This window comes from Pseudoliparis swirei, chromosome 5, assembly GCF_029220125.1.
Source record: "Pseudoliparis swirei isolate HS2019 ecotype Mariana Trench chromosome 5, NWPU_hadal_v1, whole genome shotgun sequence".
Taxonomy (NCBI): domain Eukaryota; kingdom Metazoa; phylum Chordata; class Actinopteri; order Perciformes; family Liparidae; genus Pseudoliparis; species Pseudoliparis swirei.
Window position 1 is genome coordinate 23,597,806 of NC_079392.1, and position 21,288 is coordinate 23,619,093.

Here is a 21,288-nt window from a genome sequence, read left to right on the forward strand (position 1 = left end):
GTGATACATTCCAAAGGCCAGATACAAAACCAGGACTCTTTACATGATATACCAGCAATACATGACGCCCCATGATATGAATAATTGTAATCCCACAAACCTCAGCAAACATTAAAACAATGCTTGTGTTATTTAGACGATGACTTTGATCTCAGACATCTTCCTCGTTCCTTCGTGTTACTCGGCAGCGTTTCGTCCACCGCGTGTGCTTCAGGTGACGTCTGTAACTTTAACACTCTGGCGTTGTTGATATCTTTTTTTTTAAACATTGAACCTCTCGAAGCGTGGCTCCTCCCTGAAGCCCGGTCCCCAGTCGGCTCTTAAGGAATCCTCTCTAAAGGGGGTTTGAAGCCTGAGTGGTACGGAGGAGAAGGATGTCAAAACCATCCCAGTGTCCCCACTGAGATGATGTAACACAGTACACTCACTCAAGTACTGTGAACCGTTAGTGTGTACTCGCACTCTACTTCAGTACATCCATTTAAAGATACTTTATATTTATACTCCACTCCACGAGAGGCAAATAATTAGTGACACATAAGTGTGATCCAGTGTTATTATTCTTAAATGGGTAATGCCGCATAATGAGTGTGTTTACTTACCATACTTAAAGAATATTTCAATGCACAGGCTTCTGTACTTATGATGTAATACTGTGGAAGGCATGAATTTTACTCGTTAAAGTATTTATACTCTGTGGTAAACTTCAACATTTGAGCCAACTATCTTGAGTTCAGACACTCAAATTATCAGATCCCCAAATATTACAATCATATCCATCTTTGTCTTCAAATAGGCGTCTCTAATAGTTGGCGATATTAGTTATTTTATTAGATTGGATTAGATTAGATAATCCTTTATTAGTCCCACAGTGGAGACATTTCAGGATCACAGCAGCGGGTGCACATCAGAGCATTAATAAAAAATAGAACACAATTCTAAATACTAAGACTAAAATACTAAATATACAGAGGAAACAAAAATATATACAAATTATATTCACAAGGCAGTGACCAAAGAGAGTTTCCAGCAGGTTAAAGTGTCCTTAAAGTGTTATAGTAGCTCTATTTTATTTACTTAACGTGTGCAGAGACAATTTCTGTTATCTCCAGACTCCTTTTGAGTCTTGTTTTCAGTTGAAGAAAAGTGTCGGGAATACATTCAACAGCTGGTGTTGACTGTATCTTTTGAACCCGAAGAATCATAAAATTGTTAAAGAAACTTTGTGTCCTCCGTACTTGTTGTCGTGGAGGAACCAGCTAGCAGGCTGAACCCCTTATTGCTGAAGTAGATCAACTAAAATAACGATTAAAGGGGATCCTACGCGACACCTTAAAGTGTCCTTAAAGTGTTAAATTATGAATTCCCGATTAGAAAAACCAAAACCAAAACCAAACCAAACGTCTCCAGCCACCGCCAGCAAAAATAACTCTCTCTTTTTTATCATCACGCAAAATCAATCGATGCACAATTATGTGCAACAATATGATTATCGTAACATTGATAGCGTAACACTGCACGCTCGCGAGCTAACGCGCGGTTCCGCGTTCTCCATCACGCATACAACACTCCTGTATATCTGCTTTATTTAATTCAATAAACAACGCGCGCCGCAGCTTGCCAAGTATATAACGAGTAACATCCGTAATGATATTGGCACGCCGTTAATGTACCGCCGAAGTCCTTGTGCGGGTCACGCCGAGCTTGCAGCTCCCCTCCACCCGTATCTCAACACGGGGGGGGGGGGGGGGGTGCTCTGACAGCTGAATGGGCATCTTGATTGGCCGGTGTCCACGGGGGTAAAGCCCATTAAGAGGGGAAGAATGGCAGGGCGCCGAGGTCAGGCGGTCCAGATGATAAGACGAGTAAAGCACGAGAGATTAAATAAGAGGAGAAAGGAAAACTTGAAATGAAATGAAATTAGGTGAAATGGGGGTATAATTATAAGAGGGGGCGGCAGCTCCGTGGTTAGTTTAGACCCAGAATATACATGCTGGGGTTTCTTGATTGATAAACTCCCTCCAGAGACATGGATGGGACACATATATATATATATATATATATATATACAGTATTTATGTATTTTATTATGTGTCATATCATTTGCACACATTATGGCTATTTTGGCCTTGGCTACAAAAAGAAAGAGTTATTTTGGCCGGCGGTGGCTGGAGACGTTTGATTTGGTTGTGTTTTTTAATCGTGAATTAATAATATAACACTTTAAGGACACTTTAAGGACACTTTAAGGACAATTCAGACACTTTAAGGACACTTTAAGGACACTTTAAGGACAATTCAAAGACACTTTAAGGACACTTTAAGGACACTTTAAAGACACTTTAACCCTCCTGTTACCTTTCGGGTCAATTTGACCCCATTCAATGTTTAATGTCGGTGTTCTTTGGGGTCAATTTGACCCCAGGCTGTTTTTCACTGTGTCAAACATATAAGAAATATCAACTTTTTTATATATTTAAAGGGCTATTTAGGTAGTCAACAAAAAAACAAAGTACCTCACACTTAAACTTGGAAAACAATATTATTTCTAATAATTTTCTGTAGGTTTTAATTGCTGGGGTCAAATTGACCCCAAGGGTAAAATATGTCAGTAAATATAAAGGTAACAGGAGGGTTAAACCTTGAATGGGGTCAAATTGACCCTAAGGTAACAGGAGGGTTAAGGACAATTCAAAGACACTTTAAGGACACTTTAAGGACAATTCAAAGACACTTTAAGGACACTTTAAAGACACTTTAACCTGCTGGAAACTCACTTTGGTCACTGCCTTGTGTATATAATTTGTGTATATTTTTGTTTCCTCTTTATATTTAGTATTTTAGTATTTAGTAGTACTGTTATTTTGTTTTATCTTGTATTAAAGCTCTGATGTGCACCCGCTGCTGTGATCCTGAAATGTCTCCACTGTAGGACTAATAAAGGAATATCTACAATATGTTCATGAGTTTATTTCTAAAGGAGAGAAAAGCATATGGCTTTTTATCAAGTTTTTTCCAACAGGGTGCCATACTTGAGTTTAATAGTTGAATAATTAATGTGCGACGGCTCACTTTCCGAACCCTCAAAAGCTTCATCTTCAACTCGCTTTTCACGTCGTCCACGCGTCCCGATATTCCTCCGACACATTAGAGCGGAGAGTGTTGGTTCCGCGGTTCTCCGGAGCCACACTAGACATCGCCGTGCTCGCAAATATCGATCGGATAAAAAAGACATCCTGTTGCGGGAACAATAAACTCCCCCGAGTCCTCGGAACCGGAGCGGGGTTTTTTCTGTTTTTTTTTCCGAAACACGTTTTTGCGAGATTAGCCAGTTTAGCTCGTATTTAATATGCACAGACGGGCGCGTGGTGCTAAATAGCATGCTTTTCTGCTTCATCAGTGCAATCTTTAGCCTGCAGCTCCTGCCTGCTTGTCTGCCTGCCTAATGCCCGCAGTGGGGCGGCCCGCTGTGCAACCAGAGCCGCTCGCTGCACAGTGATTTCTGTGGTGTCGAGTACAATTCTACATCCTTTATTAATATACCGTGGGCTTTTAAACTCGCTCGATTGAATGCATTTACTGTGCATATATATATATGCTATGTGTGCGTGCCTGTGTGTGTACCTGATTGTGTGTGTGGTGTGCATTTCCTCTCTTCCAGGTTGCGCCTTTGTCAAGTTCTCCACACACACCGAGGCTCAGGCTGCAATCAGCGCCCTCCACGGCAGCCAGACCATGCCAGTGAGTACAGCTCCTTCTCTCTCTGCCTCACATACAACAAACAGAGCAACACACACACACACACGCGCGCGCACACACGCGGACACACGGCGCACGACGACAGCCGCGTGCGGGCCACCTCTCCCCGATTAAGAGCTGTAAACTCGTATAGTTTTGAACTCGACTGTAAAGTTTAAATCAATTTATAGAAAGTGCAACCACCCTCGTAAATACCACAGACAGTCAGAAGTAGAGCTTCTGTCTCTTTAATTAACACAGTACTTTTTACAACCACTCCCCCTCCAACCCCCCCCCCCCCCCCCAAAAAACACATTCCAAATCTAATTTCCAGATAAAACTGTTTAGGATGATAATTGAATTTCGGGCGAGTCATCAATCAGTAGTTCTGCTTGCATAATCAGTGAATATAACTCCAGTGTGAGATTACATTTGCTCGTTATGTAAGCGCACCGTGTCCTCTGCATTCCCCCCCCCCCTCTCCCCGCGTATTGGATTTACTACGAGCACGGAAGCCGCGCGAGCTCATCTGTATGTGCGCCGCGTTTAGACCAGCTCGCCGTCTACACACACACACGCACACGCACCTGATGGTGTCAAAATAAAAAAGCGACTCGTATACCCCGCCCCTCCGCAGCTGAATGGAGTCATCCTCCGCGACCCGGGGGTCACGTCCCGCGTCCTACAGTAGACGCTGCTTAAGCACTCGTTTTTTTGTTTTGTTTAGTTTTTTAAAAGTTTTTAGTGGGTTTTAGTTTGGGGTGAACCAGGGGACCCTGAACTCACCGCCACCTTGTTGTGTTTCACTGTACGATTTCATTTATTAATGGCCGCCGATGTGCGGGAGAGAAGGACTAGAAGCCAGCTGTGCCATTTTGGCGCAACCTCCGAGTCAATCTAAGTGCAAATGACTGCGGGTCATGAGGAAAGACTCTGGATGCCCCCTCTCCATAGATACCCTCCTCTCTCTCTCTCTCTCCGTGGCTCCATCCCCCTATCCACGCTAGCTCTTTGCCATCACCCGTCTCTCTTTGGCAGCCTCTCGGGATATTAGGCAATAGACTTGTTTACTCCACCTTTCACCACATTGACTGCTGAATTATTCATCTAACTATAAGCAGGGGGCAGAAGGGAGGGGAGTTTGAGTTGGAGAGAGAGGGGGGGGGGGGAGGCCGAGGGAGAATGAGTGAATGGACAGGATTTATACCTCCTGCCCTGGTAAATTGATTATAGAAATCTGATCAGCATTTCATATCCTGTGGCTGCCTGGAGGAGAGGACACAGTGTGCCTGCCTCGCCGAGATTAGCGGACCACCGGTGGGCCATTTCGCCTCAGTAGGACTGTATTCAGAGGGTCCATCAATGGAGGAGCGAAGATCCCGGAGAAAAAAGAAAGAAAAAAGTGGGCCGTGCATCCTGGATCCGTTTGAGTTTGTGTTGATTTGCGTTTTCCGAGTTGCGGCTTCGAAAATAAGTCACGTACAAGTACATTGACGGAATGAATGAATAAATATTCTTCTGGATGCATTAAAGAAATGAATGCATGAATAAAGGAACGGAAGGAAAGAAAACAGATCGTTGGCAGCAACATCACAGGATACACACTGAACCTATAAAGAGAATCCATTGCCAGTTGTAAGCAATAATCTCTTTCCTATTTCTCTGGGGCTTATAGAAATTATGTAGAAATTATTCTAATGAACAAACCATATAATATATATATATAGTATATGGCCTTTGGAATGTATCACATTATGTATGGATATATATATTTATATAAATATATATTTTTTAAAATATATATACATATTGTATGGCCTTTGGAATGTATCACATATTTTGTCTATATAAATATATTTATATCATGTCTATATGTATATATAGACATAATACATTGGAATGTATCACATAATATGTATATATGTGTATATATATATATATATATATATATATATAAATATATATATATATATTCATTGATTAGGCGAGGGAATCTCAAGGCACCTCTCGCTTGGATTCAGAGGGCTGCGACGTGTTTATGAAATGGTTATCGATTCATCTCGATGCATCAAAAATCTGTCCGTACGTTATTAATTCAGTTCTGGTTGTGACTCTCTGCTCTTTCTTAAACACTGCCTGTTTGAAACGATTGGTAATTGTCTCCCGTTACCGTTCATTCAATGTGAGTCACTAATGGAAAAGCTGCGTCAACTGGAGGGTTGCATTTCCCAGCGTCGCAAAGAGAACATAAAGAGAAAATGAATACAAAATGTGCAGCATCCTCATGGGGAAAACATGCAGACGTCAGCATGTTTTGAGTCATTTTGACACGACGAGCTGTTTTTATTCACGAATAAACAATATAGACGTCTTATGGAACGGGAGAAGAAGCATTCAGCTCTCGTACTAAAACTATACATCGTGAAAATACACGTACAGATCAAGGATGTCCACACGCAGTGTGATACTTACATCCTTCAATACATTAGCTTTGGTTTGCTAACGTTATGTCCGCAAAAAAACGTCGTTGTGTCTCGGTTCCAAAGCGGGAAAAAGCTCTGGTTTTCAATGTTTGTAGGGCCGAAAATACAAAAAAAAGTGTTGTGTGGAAGAGGAAGTTTAATGCTTCCATACGTTAGCTTGTTTTATTATATTTAGCCGAGCTTAGAAGGAGACAAACCTGTGTTTACGTCTGTTGCGTTCAGGGACCGCGATAAGCAGCGGGCAACCTGGTGTCCTAGAATGATTACAGGCGATCGAAACGTTGAGAATTGACTTTTAAATGTCATATACACTACCGTTCAAAAGTTTGGGGTCATTTAGAAATGTCTTTATTTTTCAAAGAAAAGCACTGTTTTTTCAATAAAGATAACATTAATCAAAAATACACACGATACATTGTTAATGTGGTAAATGACTATTCTAGGTGGAAACATCTGGTTTCTAATGAAATATCTCCATTGGTGTATAGAGGCCCATTTCCATCAACTATCACTCCAGTGTTCTAATGGTACATTGTGTTTGCTAATCGCCTTAGAAGACTAATATCTGATTAGAAAACCCTTGCGCAATTATGTTAGCACAGCTGAAAACAGTTATGCTGGTGATATAAGCTATACAACTGGCCTTCCTTTGAGCTTGAAGTTTGAAGAACAAAATTAATACTTCAAATATTAATCATTCTTTCTAACCTTGTCAATGTCTTGACTATATTTTCTATTCAATTTTCAATTCATTTGATCAATAAAAGTGAGTTTTCATGGAAGACATGAAATTGTCTGGATGACCCCAAACTTTTGAACGGTAGTGTATATATATATATATATATATATATTAGAGTGAGACTCAGGCCCCATATTTCTATCCAAAACTGACCTGAGTCCGAGAGAGTTGTGACCGACTCGAACCCGACAGACATTTTTTCTTTTTAAACGTCCCAACTAACCTTAGCCCCGGAGAGATGACCGTGACTCAAGCCCAGCCAATGGCGTCGCTCGCTGGGCGTTGGGGTGCACTGAATATTAACACTGCGGCTAACTACAGCCGTTTGATAGATCTACTGCCAATCCCCCAAAGCATGAGCACTGGTTTATGAGTGTGCACACACACACACACACACACACACAAATGCATGCATGTGTGTGCATACATAAACATGTACAAACACAAGCACTTTGTGGCGAGTGCATTTGCATTATCACACACACACACACACATACTCTTTCTATATTGCGCCGCTCTCTGTTTCACTTTCACGGGCTCGTTCAGCCACAGGCTCGGGTCAAAGGCTCCCTGACTGATCTTATTTTCCAGCTCGGAGGACTCGAGCTGAATACATTGGTGTTATTCACGTGGAGGGGGAGTGGGCATTTTGTATGTATTGTGTGAGTGAGTCAGGGCAGAGAAGAGGAAATCCGCATGGAGGGCGTGTGCACGTACCTGGAGAGTTTATATGCACGCAGAAATATATTTCACGTATGAATGTGTGGGAGCGTTCGTATTTCCCCGTGTGCGTAATCTCAATGAAAAATGATCCGCCAATAGCTATAACTACAACATGATGTCGCCGTGTATGAAGGATGATAGCGAGGTAGTGCAAGTGTATGAATTATGGGAGTGCAGCGGCAGGTCACATAGAAGACCTTGGCTGGATCTCCATCACACCCTAACACGTCATATTTCAAGCATGCATACATCCTCCTCGCATACACAGCGCCACCATTTCTCAGCTTTCACACACACACACACACACAATCACACTGCTATAGTTGTGGATACGAGTGGCTCAATTAAACATTTAAACGCAAGAGCTGTAAAGCAAATTGCCAGGATACAGCAGGGCCGTGTAGGAAGTAAGTCCTGGTACAGAAGTATACCAAGACGAGGTGTGTGTGTGTGTGTGTGTGTGTGTGTGTGTGTGTGTGTGTGTGCGTGTGGGTGGGGTTGCAGGTCAGTTCCGTAGGGCCGCGCTATAGTTTATTCACTCCACATCGGCCGAGCCCGGGTTCGAGTCAGTTTCAGCTGACACGGGGAACAGTGGAGCGGGATGATGGAAGGATGAGAGTAGAACAAAGGAAAGCAAATGAGGTAAAGTTTGCATAAAAGAGAGCGAGCCGGATGATCGAGAGCGAAGAGAGGAGCAAAGATGCTTTTAAAGAAGAATAAAAGGAAGAAGAAAAAAATGCATCCAAATGTGATTCCCCATCTGCTGGAGCTTCTCTATTGCTCCAGACAGAGAACACATGCACGTGCTAGGATTTAATACCCGACAAGACAGCGTTTTAATGATGAAAATGAAAGGTGGAAAGGCAACAACAACAAAAAAGAGAACATCAGATCCAGCAGTACATAAATGCTGCTTTATGTCAGAAGACGGTAATGACCTCATTGTGCATTCAATGAGATGCAGAGTTTTAATGTCACTATTTCACAAGGATGATGCATCTTGGCGCCGCTACTCATTAAACAGTGTTCTGCCTTTATATTTTTAAAGTTAACGTCGATTGTTTACGATCTGTCATCTCCACCACAAGTATTTCTACCCGGGCAATTTACATTCTAATAACCTAATAGATTACAGTCATCTATTATTTTACAAGCCCAGCTCAAAGAAGATGTGTATTTATGATTCCATGGGTGGTAATGGATTATCACCGCAATAAGCACAGCATAGTATTATGCAAGGGACATAAATTATAAGCTGCATACTGTATATATGAGTCGATATATGGAGCTCAGTGGGGGCGAAATGGATAACTCATAATTTTAAAGTACTGAATATATGATGCCATTTGTTGTGAAGGAAGAGGCAGCTTTAGTGGCAATACATTATGATTAAAAGAGTCGGCTTTTTGTTTGTTTGTTTGTTGCAGACACTGATGAAAAAGAGTCTTTTGTAAGGATGCTGAAATCGTGTTTATCAGGAAGACGGGATGTTTTTCTTCATTTTAGTTGTTGCGCTCGCAGGGACTGAATCATAGTTCGACTAACCCGAGCAGACCGGGACACCATTAAGGTCACGTGACGCGTGCAGATAATCCAGATATATAGCAATACAGGATCGGGCTTCCTCCTGGCTCCACCACGCACTAATGCAAGCCGGCACTAGGTAGCCCTTTAATAGCTTCTTCTCTCTTTTTTGATACTGTGAGAAAGAGCTATTTATATGGACTAGCACATCTCTTCTGTATTCCGGTGCTGCGCTGCCCCTGTCCTGCTCTCTCTCAATGTTAAACCTCATAATAAAGTTAATGATGCGGATAGTAAAAAAAAAAAGACACAACAGACAAACCCTAAACCTGTAACCGTGCCAAAGTTAACCTTGAAGTGACTGAGCAGTTCACACTCCGGCGACTTTAGCCCTGATTTTTTTTTATTCCGCTCGCCAATCGTGGAGCCGCGGGCCAATGAGAGCGCGAGACACGAAGGCGTCGACCCCGTAACACACAGGTGTCAAACACAAGGCTCGTGGGCCGAATTCGGCCCGCCACGTCATTTTACGGCGGCTTGAAAGACATATAATCACCTTTTCTTAAAGAAATTGAAGAAAAATATCCCGTGCTTTTATTTTGAAGGTTTCAAATTAAATGGATTTATGTTATAATATTAGAGACATTTTCATTTTATGTGGCCCCTGATGGCTTGAAAGAGATATGATCACCTTTTCTTCAAGAAATTGAAGAAAAATATCCCGTGCTTTTATTTTGAAGGTTTCAAATTAAATTGATTTACGTTATAATATTAGAGACATTTTCTTATGTGCAATATTTCTACACGGAAAAAATAAAATAATCAAATGCAAAAAGAGTTATTTAACAATATGTTTGAGTAGTTTATACAGTGTTACAGTTACTACCGGCCCTTTAAGAGGGAAGTCATGATGCTGATGTGGCCCACGGTAAAAATGAGTTTGACGCCCATGCCGTAACAGGAATAACTTTTTTCTCGCCTCGTGGGACTCGAAGGCTCATGGTCACGAGGCGAGACAGCGAGTTGTTTGTGTGCCGCGTGAACTTGGCTTTAAGGAAGGCGGCGGTGCAGAAAGCGCATCTCTAATACATGATGTTGTTCCGCCCTCTTGTTGCTGTTGTCGTCGAGTCACGCAGAGCTCCTAATGAGCGGGAAAAGTGTTGTTCCACTTGCGACATGATGGCTCTCGCAGCGAGAAGCAAAACAATTAGTCACTCAGCTGGACAGAGTACAGATGTCAGCCGGCTTGACAGTCTGACAATTAGTCTGTCAGCCGGTTAGCCGACCATCTCGCCAACCGGCCTGCCAGAGAGTCAATCACTCAACTAACCAGGCCGTCGGCCATTTAGTCAGGCGTCCAACTAACCAACTGGCCTCTCACCTACAATCCTTCAAACCCGCGATTCAACCCAGACGGCTCAGGGGGGAATATTGAAAAAAAAGTGGGGAGACAGAGAGGATAAAATCTATACGCTACAATCGAAAGGTCCAGAGCCTGTCTTTGAGGATCTGTGTAGACGTCTTTATGAGCAGAACTCCGGAGACCTGCAAGGAAAGGAATCATACAAACATTGTTTTTATTTTTATAAGACAAAAGACAATACATAGACATAAGACTATAGAGGACGACGAAACAGTGGGCAAAACATCATAAAGTCAGAGTATTGAGAGAAATAAAAAGTAAATACAAATAAATATATAAAAATGCGTGTGTACATGTGTGTATGTGTGTGTGTGTGTGTAAGCTTTTTTAAATTTATTTTCATTATTTTATTAAAATTTTTATTTAAAGAAACAAAATACATTGATGATGGCGAATGTATATGTCTGGGCGTATGCATGTACGTGGAATTAAATTGGTTTCCAGGGAAGGAAAAATAGAAATGAATTAAGATGAATTAACTAATCAATAAGATGAGTGGTGTCATGTTTGTAAAAATATAGTGAACGATGCCCAGATGTAGTGGTGTTCTGTTGTGTTGTAAATGACAGATGAGGTGAGTTTTTCCCATTGAAGTATATTCTGACATTCACAACATACAAACATTAAAAGGAATCATGGTATAGTAATGCAGCCCTCCACCCTCAAATAAATACCCCCTCCCCCAACCTTCAATCCAGGCAACCAGTCACCACTGTTATTGACAATCGCGCATCAATTTCAGGGGGCCTCTTATCGTGACTGACACGCAACCTTTCAGCACTGTCAGATCAGAGTAATATTTCGGCCTTTTATATGGATCGATTGGCCAGTTTGGGGGGCGCAGAGGGAAGAAGAGGCGGAGCGCACGAAAGGTCAACTGTAGTGCTAAATCATTTGAAGATTCTTAATGAAGGGTGTGTGGCAGACACACCTGCCGCTTCATTATTGGGCTGCTGAAAGAGGTAATCGTGTTGATTAGGGGATGGCTAGTCAGAGCCACGGGGAGGAAGAGGGAGGGTAAACAGAGGGTGAGAGTGAGGGAGAGAAATTGCCCTAAAAAGCCACATTTTCTCTGAAGAACACTCACAGCAAGGTCAATGGTAACCACCAATTGCCGCTCTTATTGTACATTGCAGATCTTTTAACCTTATCTCTGGGGAGGAGCACCAAGGTTACATAAATGTACTCTACTGCAGGGGGGGGGGGGGATATAAAGTATTTATGTCGTGCACAGCGAGGCTGCTCCGCTGCCCCGAGTGACTTTGTACATGTCAAACACTGATTGTAAAAACGGAAGGTTTCCGTCGACGCGTCCGCCTCCAGAGCCGCTCACTCAATAAGGAGAATATCTTTCTTCTCCACATATCTGTTCGCTGCATGTTTACGGATGCCAGCCGCACAATAAGAAGATGCTCTGCTGTAATGCAAATGTGCAGCGATGCTGCAGCTAGAATGCTCAAGAAGAAACGAAAACTCTGACGATTAGAGGAGCACGCTAGATATTGATAACACCGGTTGTTGTTGTTGTTGTTGTTGTTCATCAACACAGCGTACTAGGGAATCGGAAATGATAACCATCCGCATTCCTCGCGCTCTTGTATTTTTAAGCCGTTGTGTTCGCGGCTGTCTCTAAGCGTGGTAAATCCAAACAGCCACACATGCAAATGATTTACCGAAGTGGGTCAAAGCCTTTTGGGCACATCGGAGGATGAGATGCTGTAACACCACTGTTGCCTGACTGAGCAAGTGTTAGCGTTAAAGGTGCTAAATCTGAAAAACGCAGGGCGCTAGTGCAGGGCCCGTCCAACAAAAAACATGCCGGTTCAGAAAGGGATGAACTGTCGGCCCCCGCGGGGTTGATGCTTGCAGCTTTTCTCGAGAAGCGCTCATGCGAACAACTTCACACTCAACTCTGTACTTGCTATGGTCCGGAGGGAAAACACCTGCCATTGTTAGTTTTACCAACGTTACTTCACGGTTTTACCTCAGAAAAAGGTTTTGATACCTTCTGCCAATGCCAACAGTTCACAGTTAGAGAAGATGAAAAGTAAAGCAAGCCAGCATCTCCCCCAAAGATCACTAAATCCATCACTCCATTGGGTGTGGAGGTCATTTCCAACTGGGCGTATTGGTCTCTTGGGTGGAACTAAAGTAGAGAATGGATTTATTTTGCATAGATATGTTGGTTAGCAGTAATATTCTTAGTGTTATAAGTTAGTATCAATTAATACACAGGTGAAATATACAGTCTAGTTTGATTCAGCTTACACTCGGCTACCTGCTCATTGCACTCAAGTCACAGAGCCGTGAAGCCCCGCCCCTGCAGCTGCACATTGCATTGATGGTTTATTACCTTCGCATTGAAAATGCGGAAGGTTATGTTTTGATCGCCGTGTATTTATTTATTTGTATGCGTGTTCCTCGCATAACTAAAAAAGTATTTAACCGAATCGCATGAAATCTGGTGGGATGATTGGTTATTATCCGGGGACCATTTGATTAGATTTTGGGATAGATCGGGTCAAAGGTCAAGGTCAAGGTCATGAAAAGGTCAACATCTTCTTTTTACCATACACTCAAAGAAATGACTCATTGGATGAACTCAATTAAATTGTTGGCAGGTTTTCCATCCAATAATTATATGCAACTCCAACTCAAATTTAGCACATCAGTGCAATAAAATGTAATTAAGTTAGTCCAACTCATTTGTATCAAATACATCTAAAATAAAATAACGATATTCATTAAATTAAATAAATTTGTGTTTGTCCAACTCAAAGTATAAACTAACTAACTAACAAAATATGCAAACTCCACACAGAAGGAAAGCCCCGACTGGGAATTGAACCCACGGCCCTCTGGCTGTGAGGCGACAGTGCTAGCCACTACACCACCGTACAGCCCTGAAAGTGTCTTCACCTCATGTAAACAACTGATTTTCAGCTGGCACATGTGCAAAGAGTAGTCCTCAATGAAACACATTTATTTTGAGTTGATATGCACACCATCTAACCTAAATAAATCTAATAAATGAACAATATTTAAATGTCACCTCGAAGAAGGGCTTGAATCGTTTTTGTGAGTGTAACCTAAATAAATCTAATAAATGAAAGTATTCCTACATTTTGTGTTTCACCCATTCAATATAAATATCTTCGTTTTGTAATTGATTTATTTAAATATATCAAACAATATTTAAATGTGTCACCTCGAAGAAGGGCTTGAATCGTTTTTTTGAGTGTAGCGCGGTCAATTTGTATCCAATTGGCATGCACCTAATGCCAAAATGTTCATAATTCAATGTATGCGCTCTACCGAGTGCCCATTCTAGTTCAAAGTGTGTTGATATTGAATGTGTCGCTCCACCAAATTGCACCAAATTCGACAATGCACCCCCTTATGCTCTCAGCAATGCACTTCCCTTATAACCCCAGCAATGCACCCCTTTATGTCCCCAGCATTGCACTAGAGTAGCTCTAGAGACAGACTGACAGACTCTTTGATTGATTGTTGATTGTGTTTTGCCTTTAAAATGCAGGTTAAGTCTCCATGCTGTTTATCTTCTGATTTTCAGTTCTCTCTGCCCCCCCAGGGAGCCTCCTCCAGCCTGGTGGTCAAGTTTGCCGACACGGACAAGGAGCGCACCATCAGACGCATGCAGCAGATGGTCGGGCAGTTTGGCATCTTCAACCCGGCCATCGCTCTTCCCTTCAGCACCTACAGTACTTACGCACATGCGGTGAGTTGGACTCGACGCACGCAGCACACACACAATTATAGCCGCTGCACGTGGATGACTTCATGCACAATGAAATAATAATACAGCAGATGAGGAAAACTTCTCAATGCATTTTTACAGGTTTACTCACTGAATCTGAAACAGTCCTTTAATCTGCTGTAATCGTTTTTTATGATGTCATCAATATCTTTGCGTTTGTGAAAGGTATCGCCGGGAATGATGAAGCCACAGAGAATTACGGCTGGACTGCCCTCAGCTCCACGGAGTGTCTCAGCGCCGGCTTTCGTTTTACGGGCCGCGTGTCGACTGCTCCGGTTCGCTCTCGTCGCGTCACTTTCCCCCGAAGCCGTCGGCTGTTTTAAGGGTGAACCGCCACATCACCGGGAGATGGAGACGGAGGACAGTGCAAATCCTGTAAATCCGAGATGAGATCAATAAAAAGCAACGGAGGCATTCAGTAAACCTTCGGTAGCTCGCGTAGCATAGATGGATACCCGAGCTAACCCTAGTTACCCTAGCTAACCCTAATTACCATAGCTAACCCTAGTTACCCTAGCTAACCATAATTACCCTAGCTAACCCCAGTTACCCTAGCTAACCCTAATTACCCTAGCTAACCCTAATTACCATAGCTAACCCTAGTTACCCTAGCTAACCATAATTACCCTAGCTAACCCCAGTTACCCTAGCTAACCCTAATTACCCTAGCTAACCCTAATTACCCTAGCTAACCCTAATTACCCTAGCTAACCCTAATTACCATAGCTAACCCCAGTTACCCTAGCTAACCCTAATTACCCTAGCTAACCCTAGTTACCCTAGCTAACCCTAATTACCCTAGCTAACCCTAGTTACCCTAGCTAACCCTAATTACCCTAGCTAACCCTAATTACCCTAGCTAACCCTAATTGCCCTAGCTAACCCCAGTTACCCTAGCTAACCCTATTACCATAGCTAACCCTAATTACCATAGCTAACTCTAGTTACCCTAGCTAACCATAATTACCCTAGCTAACCCCAGTTACCCTAGCTAACCCTATTACCATAGCTAACCCTAATTACCATAGCTAACCCTAATTACCCTAGCTAACCCTAGTTACCCTAGCTAACCCTAATTACTCTAGTTACCCGAGCTAACCCTAATTACTCTAGCTAACCCTAGTTACCCTAGCTAACCCTAATTACTCTAGTTACCCGAGCAAAACCTAGTTAATCCTAGTTACCCCAGTTAACACTAGTTAATCCTAGTTACCTTAGCTAACCCAAAGTACCCTATTTACCAGAGCTAACCCTAGTCAGCCTAGCTGACACATATTGCTCAATAACACAGGACGTCTCCCACTGACATCTGTAGTTTATAACTTTTTCCTTTTTGAACACAATACTTATAGGATACGATTATTATTTGCACTTGTTTCTGTGTTTTGATCCCGACTTGGTCGACGTTGTCCCGAGTGAGAGTCACCACCGCCGGAACTTTCATCACTCTCATCAGCACCGCTCCTTCGTCCACTCCTCCGGGTAAAGCAGTGCTGCTACGCTCAGTCGTTCGCTACCCGCAGCACGTAGACACACACACACACACACACACACACACACATTTAGTGAGCTTGTACCCTCCGCCTTCATCAGCCTCCCTCTGCCCCCCCCACCCCCCCGCGCCCACCGTAACCCCCTCAGGGCATGGCACCACACACAGGCAGCAGACCCACGGCTCTTTGATGAGTTCAGACAGCCTCTGCAGACCCTCTCACCATGCTGCCCCCCCCACCCCCCTTCTCTACCTTCTATCACGCTGCTCCCCTCCCTCCCCCACGCCCTCCCTCCGGGCCCATGAGATGCTTCAGGGGCCACAGTTGAGTCAGAATATTCCATGGGCAACTTATCTGCACACAAAGTTTCCTCTTCTCCGCCGAGGTGGAGCACACACACACACACACACACACACACAGGCACGTACACCCTCACGTGCGCTTACACTAAAACACAGCCTACTTGAAGCCGGCTGAAATGAATTAAAGTAAAAGCTTTCCCTCCAGAGATAAAAAAAACCTGGTCCTCTGTCAAAACACACTGCATAAATACACATAACCATCAGCTCAGTGTTTATTTACAGAGAACACATTTGTTTGTTTTCCCCGCACTTATACGTGAACGTTAAAGTTCCATGGATTTTTTGCGTGTTATTTTTTAAATGCCAGGATTAATTGTCGACGTTAGCCAGGTCTTGGGGGCTTTTTTTTCTTTTTTCTCTCTCTCTCTCTCTCTCCATTCCCCTCATTTTCACATCACAGCCGTGGGACCCAGTGTGAAATGTGCAAATTGACCATCCCAGAGTAATTGCGAAGGCCATCTCTTGTGCTCTCTTCCCCAGTAAAACTCCCACCTTCATTACCATTCATGAAATGCAGCCCTTTCCACAGGAACATGTGGAGAAATGCAAATGTTTAAGGGGCTGGTGGAGGCAGCGGCGGTCTGCGAGGAGACCATTGTGGCCCGCTCAGGTTGGCCATGACTCTTATTTACTGTGGCAGAGACCCGTGTCCACTCATACAGAAGCACACAAGAGTGTACGCACGCACACGCGCCGCAAATGTTCTCTCTTTCGCCCGCCCTCACCCTCTCTCTCTCTCTCTCTTTCAAACACATTCATATATAATATGACAAAGAGCAGGACGGTGGTCGGAAATTGAGTTTCAGAGGGAACGTAACAAGGGCGCCGAGGATACTTCGGCATTAGAGAGAATCAATTACCATTAATCTAAAAGGAGAAATTGCACATATGTGGTGTCGCGACGCGAAGATTATATACAGCCTGAATGGTGTCGGCGAAGGTGAGATTCTCCTTGTGTCGTGAATCTGCGGCTGCCATGTACCTGCATGCACATAATGAATTTAGAAAAAAATAACGCGAGTCGTGCGGAGAGAAACTCTGAGGGGAAACGCAACCTTGGAGATAAACTTTTGATAGAGTCATAAGTGCACAAGAGGCAGTAATGGATTATCAGAGCTGCAGCTAAATACTTATTCAATGAGTTTGAACACGAGTTCAGACTGCTAGGTACGCAATAATGTGGAAGAAAGGGAAATGCTAGTTATCTTTTAGTGTGGGTGTCCTGCTTGTGCCGCGGTTATGATTACATTACAGTCATCGGTGCCGGCTGCATGTTTATGATGCAGCCACCAGGAATGTGCCGGAGTGATACGGCGAATTGTTCTTCAATGCAAGATAAACCGCACATATCCCCCCCCCCCCTCCCCTTCGCCAAGACGGGTAAAAAAAAAAATCGGCAGAGACGCGCAAAAAAAAAAGGACGTTTATCTCCAAAGACACACCGCGCGTTCGCCCACTCTCCGTACACACCGGCCAAGAGAAGAGGAGGTGGCACCTCAAAGAATACAGACGTAGGGTGAGATGGTAAATATATATCGCTCCAACCAAGAGAGTACAGTAAATGGTGAATTCAGAGAGCTATACCTCTCCACTCCAGCACTGGATGGGATTATAGAGTTGAGCTGACAGCCAGTAAATTGGATTTTAGTCAAACCAGGAGAAGGAGGGGGCTCCGAACACAAATTGGAGGGGTACAACACTGACAACATGTGCCAAAAAATGAGAAATGTGCCGTCTTCATAGATAGACACAGATACCGGTGTGCTCTGACAGGAGACATCCTATTTGCAAAAAGGTGATTTCATAAAACACAGGCGAGGAAAAAAAGAGAGAGGGGGCTGGGGGGGGGGGGGAGCGAGATTCCTTGTTTCATTCCGGCGTTAGCAGAGTGATAATAGTCCTCGCATGAATCGCTGAGTGCAAGTCATAAAAAACAGCTTTTATTACCTCTTGTGTGTCCCCCCCCTTCAAGACACAAACATCATATTTGTACACGATCAGATTTGATTCAAGTCACTTTCACTCAGGCCCCGTCTCTCTCTCTCTCTCTCTCTCTCTCTCTCTCTCTCTCTCTCTCTCTCTCTCTCTCTCTCCCCCTCTCTGTGTGAAGACAGCCATTTTAGCTTCCCTCGGTCCCCTTTTTTTAAGGTGGAGGAGGACTGCACGCTGTGTCAGGAGGAACACCAGAGGAGTTCTACATTTTAAAGGCGCCTCCGGCACCTCCCCCCCCCCCCCCCCCCTCCAAAAAAAAAAGATGCATCGGACTGAGTGTGAGATAGATAAATGAGAGGGAGAGGAAAAATGGTTTAACTTGGCGCTGATGGTGACAATGTGTGGGCGGATGAGAGGGAGGATGATGACTGTAAAACTCACATTAGGAAACATCTCCCCCTGTTGGAGGGACTCGCGCTCCAGCAGCAGCACACATGAGAGAAACCACGGTAACGGATTACTGCATCATTTAGCTGTGCTGTAAAGCTTGTGTGTGTGTGTGTGTGTGACCTGGTTTAGCTGTATTATACTCGTGAGGACGAGCTCTACACACACACACACACACACCACAGTGTATCACATGGGGAGTTGGCATTCAAATCCTGATGTGGAAATACAGCCCGCCCGCACGGGGGTAACAAACGAGGCCCTTGAGCTTCAGTCCTCTGTCTTCAGTCTTTTAGTTCACCTCATTGACCTCCTGTCTCCCTCGCTCGCTCTCGTTTGATCAACCTTTGTCACCCTCTCTCTCTCTCTCTCCAGCTTTATGCACCTCTTTGTCTCTCTCTCTCTCTCTCTCCCGTCCATCCCCGGCCGGTCGGGCTATAAGGGGTCACATGTGACAGAGCCGAGAGTCAGCGAGTCACAGAGCAGCGCTATAGAGATAATTGCCATGTGATAAAGAGGTGATTGCCTGCTGGCACCAGGGGAGAGTAATGCCATCAGGTTGCAATAAAAAAGCAGATGTCTGACACTAAATGAATGCCGCTGGAGCCCGGGCAACTTTCTTTTTTGCTCCCTTTCATCTCCCCGGCGCTTTCTCTTTTGTCGTCGTCCCCCCCCCCCACCTCCCGCCGCCCCCTTGTTTCTGTCTGCCTTTTTCTTCCCCCTCATCCTTTTCTTTTCAAGGGTGAAGCGGGAAAAGGTTGCGTCTGTGAAGATGAAGACTCAGTTCTGCTCGTTCTGCCGCGGAGACGTTCGCTATCTGCCGGGGTTGGCGCATAAATAAAGAAAACGGGAATGGCTTTTTGGATTTAATGCCTTTTGTAATTTCCGAATAAGAAGGAGAGGGAGAGAAGAAGAAGAAGAAGAAGAAGAAGAAGAAGAAGAAGAAGAAGAAGAAGAAGAAGAAAGAAGTGTTTGCATGTGAAAAGTAAAATGAAGGGATTTTTGAATATCTCTGTCAACATAACCACTCCGCTCTTTGTCGTCTTTTTTCTCTCGCTTTTTTTACTTTTTTCCAGAGCCAGTTTGTATTAACCGCTGCATTCCAGCGTAATTATATGCTCGGTTTTCCAATTTGCTGAACTTGAGTTTTGTAACGAAGCGTCAATGAATGCCAAAGTTGTTATCCATGACAGTCTGACGGATGGCTTTAAGGATTGCATTATCCAAAACATGCACAGGGAAGAGAGGGCCTGGCATTCACTTCCACTCCGTCATGACTCCGTCCAGGCCGGGTTTTCGTATCAGGCCACACGGCCCTCAACCAATAGGCTGCAAGCTCATTAGAATCAGAAGTCTCGAGTCCCCCCCCCCCCCCCCCCCAAAAAAACAAATACAGTGCGTGGTGTGACAGTGTATTTATTCTGTACCACCAGCCCAGTGAGACCCTTCAATAAATCAGATTAATATTAACAATCCTGAAGTCCGACCCTGCTCACATCCTAATAGAAGGGGGTGGGGGGGGGGGGAGGCTCGAGACCTCTTTGTTTGTTTCCGTGTCGTTGCTTTTGTTTAGTTTTCTCGCTCCTTTCTCGCTGTCTTTCGCCGCGATGGCCCTCCCGAAAGGCTCAATTCATCTTGTTCGGGGGGAAAAAAAACTGATGATTCCCGTTCGTCACGTTGGGAATTATGCAAATGGCAGAAAGGAGTTAATAGATAGCCGAGGCGAAGGCATGCGGACTAATGGATGAGATGTCAGCGCCGGGCATTCTACAGCGAGACAGCCACTTTCAGGTTACCTGACAGGGGCACTGAGGGGAAAATAATTGGCTTTTTTTTTCTTCTTTTTTTTGCGTCGCAGGGTCCCCATGCAAATACCAGCAAAGTGGCATTCTATACCTCCAGTGTCTCACAATATTGTCATTAGCGCCAGCGGCAGAGGAGTTTGATTTGGGCTCATACGAGTCATTCTCGGGCCACGGCCATGCAGTATTAAACACACACACACACACAGAGAGAGAGAGTGAGTGGGCAAGAGGGGGAGGGAGGAGTGGTCAGTGGAAGGGTCTGAGAGTGAGAGCGAGAGAGAGAGAGAGACTTTTCCCAACTCCAATCCACTGGTTCACCCCCATGCAACAGGACAATCTGTAGCCTACAATGATGGATGTTGGATGGGGAGAATTTAAGAGTGCAGAGACTGTGTGTGTTTGAATCGGTGCATGAATAAACACTCTGTGGGCAGCAAAAATATAGTTCCAGCTCTCGCTTCATGCTCAGTGAAAATGCAGAGTGAACGAAGGGCTATTGATTTTATCTCGGATTTTTTTCCAAACACGCGAAGATCAACTGCCTTTTTCAAATCCTCTGACTCACGTTAACCACCGCGGGTCTGGAATAAGATTGTTTTTCATGACTCGTGGCTTTTGATTCAGTGACTCCTCAACAACAACAAAATAACAGACGTGGAGCAACGCACACACACACACACACACATGCACACGGTGTTTGTCTCTAAAAATAACTCCTTCAATAACCGGTCATTTGATGACGCTCCGGCCCCCATTTTCTATTCAGCCCGTCGGAGCGTCGTGAAGTTTGACAATCTGCGAGGAGAAAGAAGAAGAAAGAGAAAAAAAGCGGCGCAAACCC

The 21,288-nt window shown here is 44.0% G+C and overlaps 1 protein-coding gene across 7 annotated transcripts in view; it reads left to right on the forward strand.

Annotated features, from left to right (window-relative positions):
• The window catches only part of celf5a (cugbp, Elav-like family member 5a), a 228,594-nt gene that overhangs the window by 188,431 nt on the left and 18,875 nt on the right, over positions 1-21,288 (forward strand). For 5 of the 7 annotated variants that reach the window (XM_056414126.1, XM_056414129.1, XM_056414128.1 and 2 more), the window contains 2 exons: positions 3,662-3,741; positions 14,205-14,369. In XM_056414126.1, the coding sequence (XP_056270101.1) occupies positions 3,662-3,741; positions 14,205-14,369 (245 nt within the window). The remainder of the gene's footprint in view (positions 1-3,661; positions 3,742-14,204; positions 14,370-21,288) is intronic. The other 2 variants (XM_056414131.1, XM_056414132.1) reach the window with 1 other exon arrangement.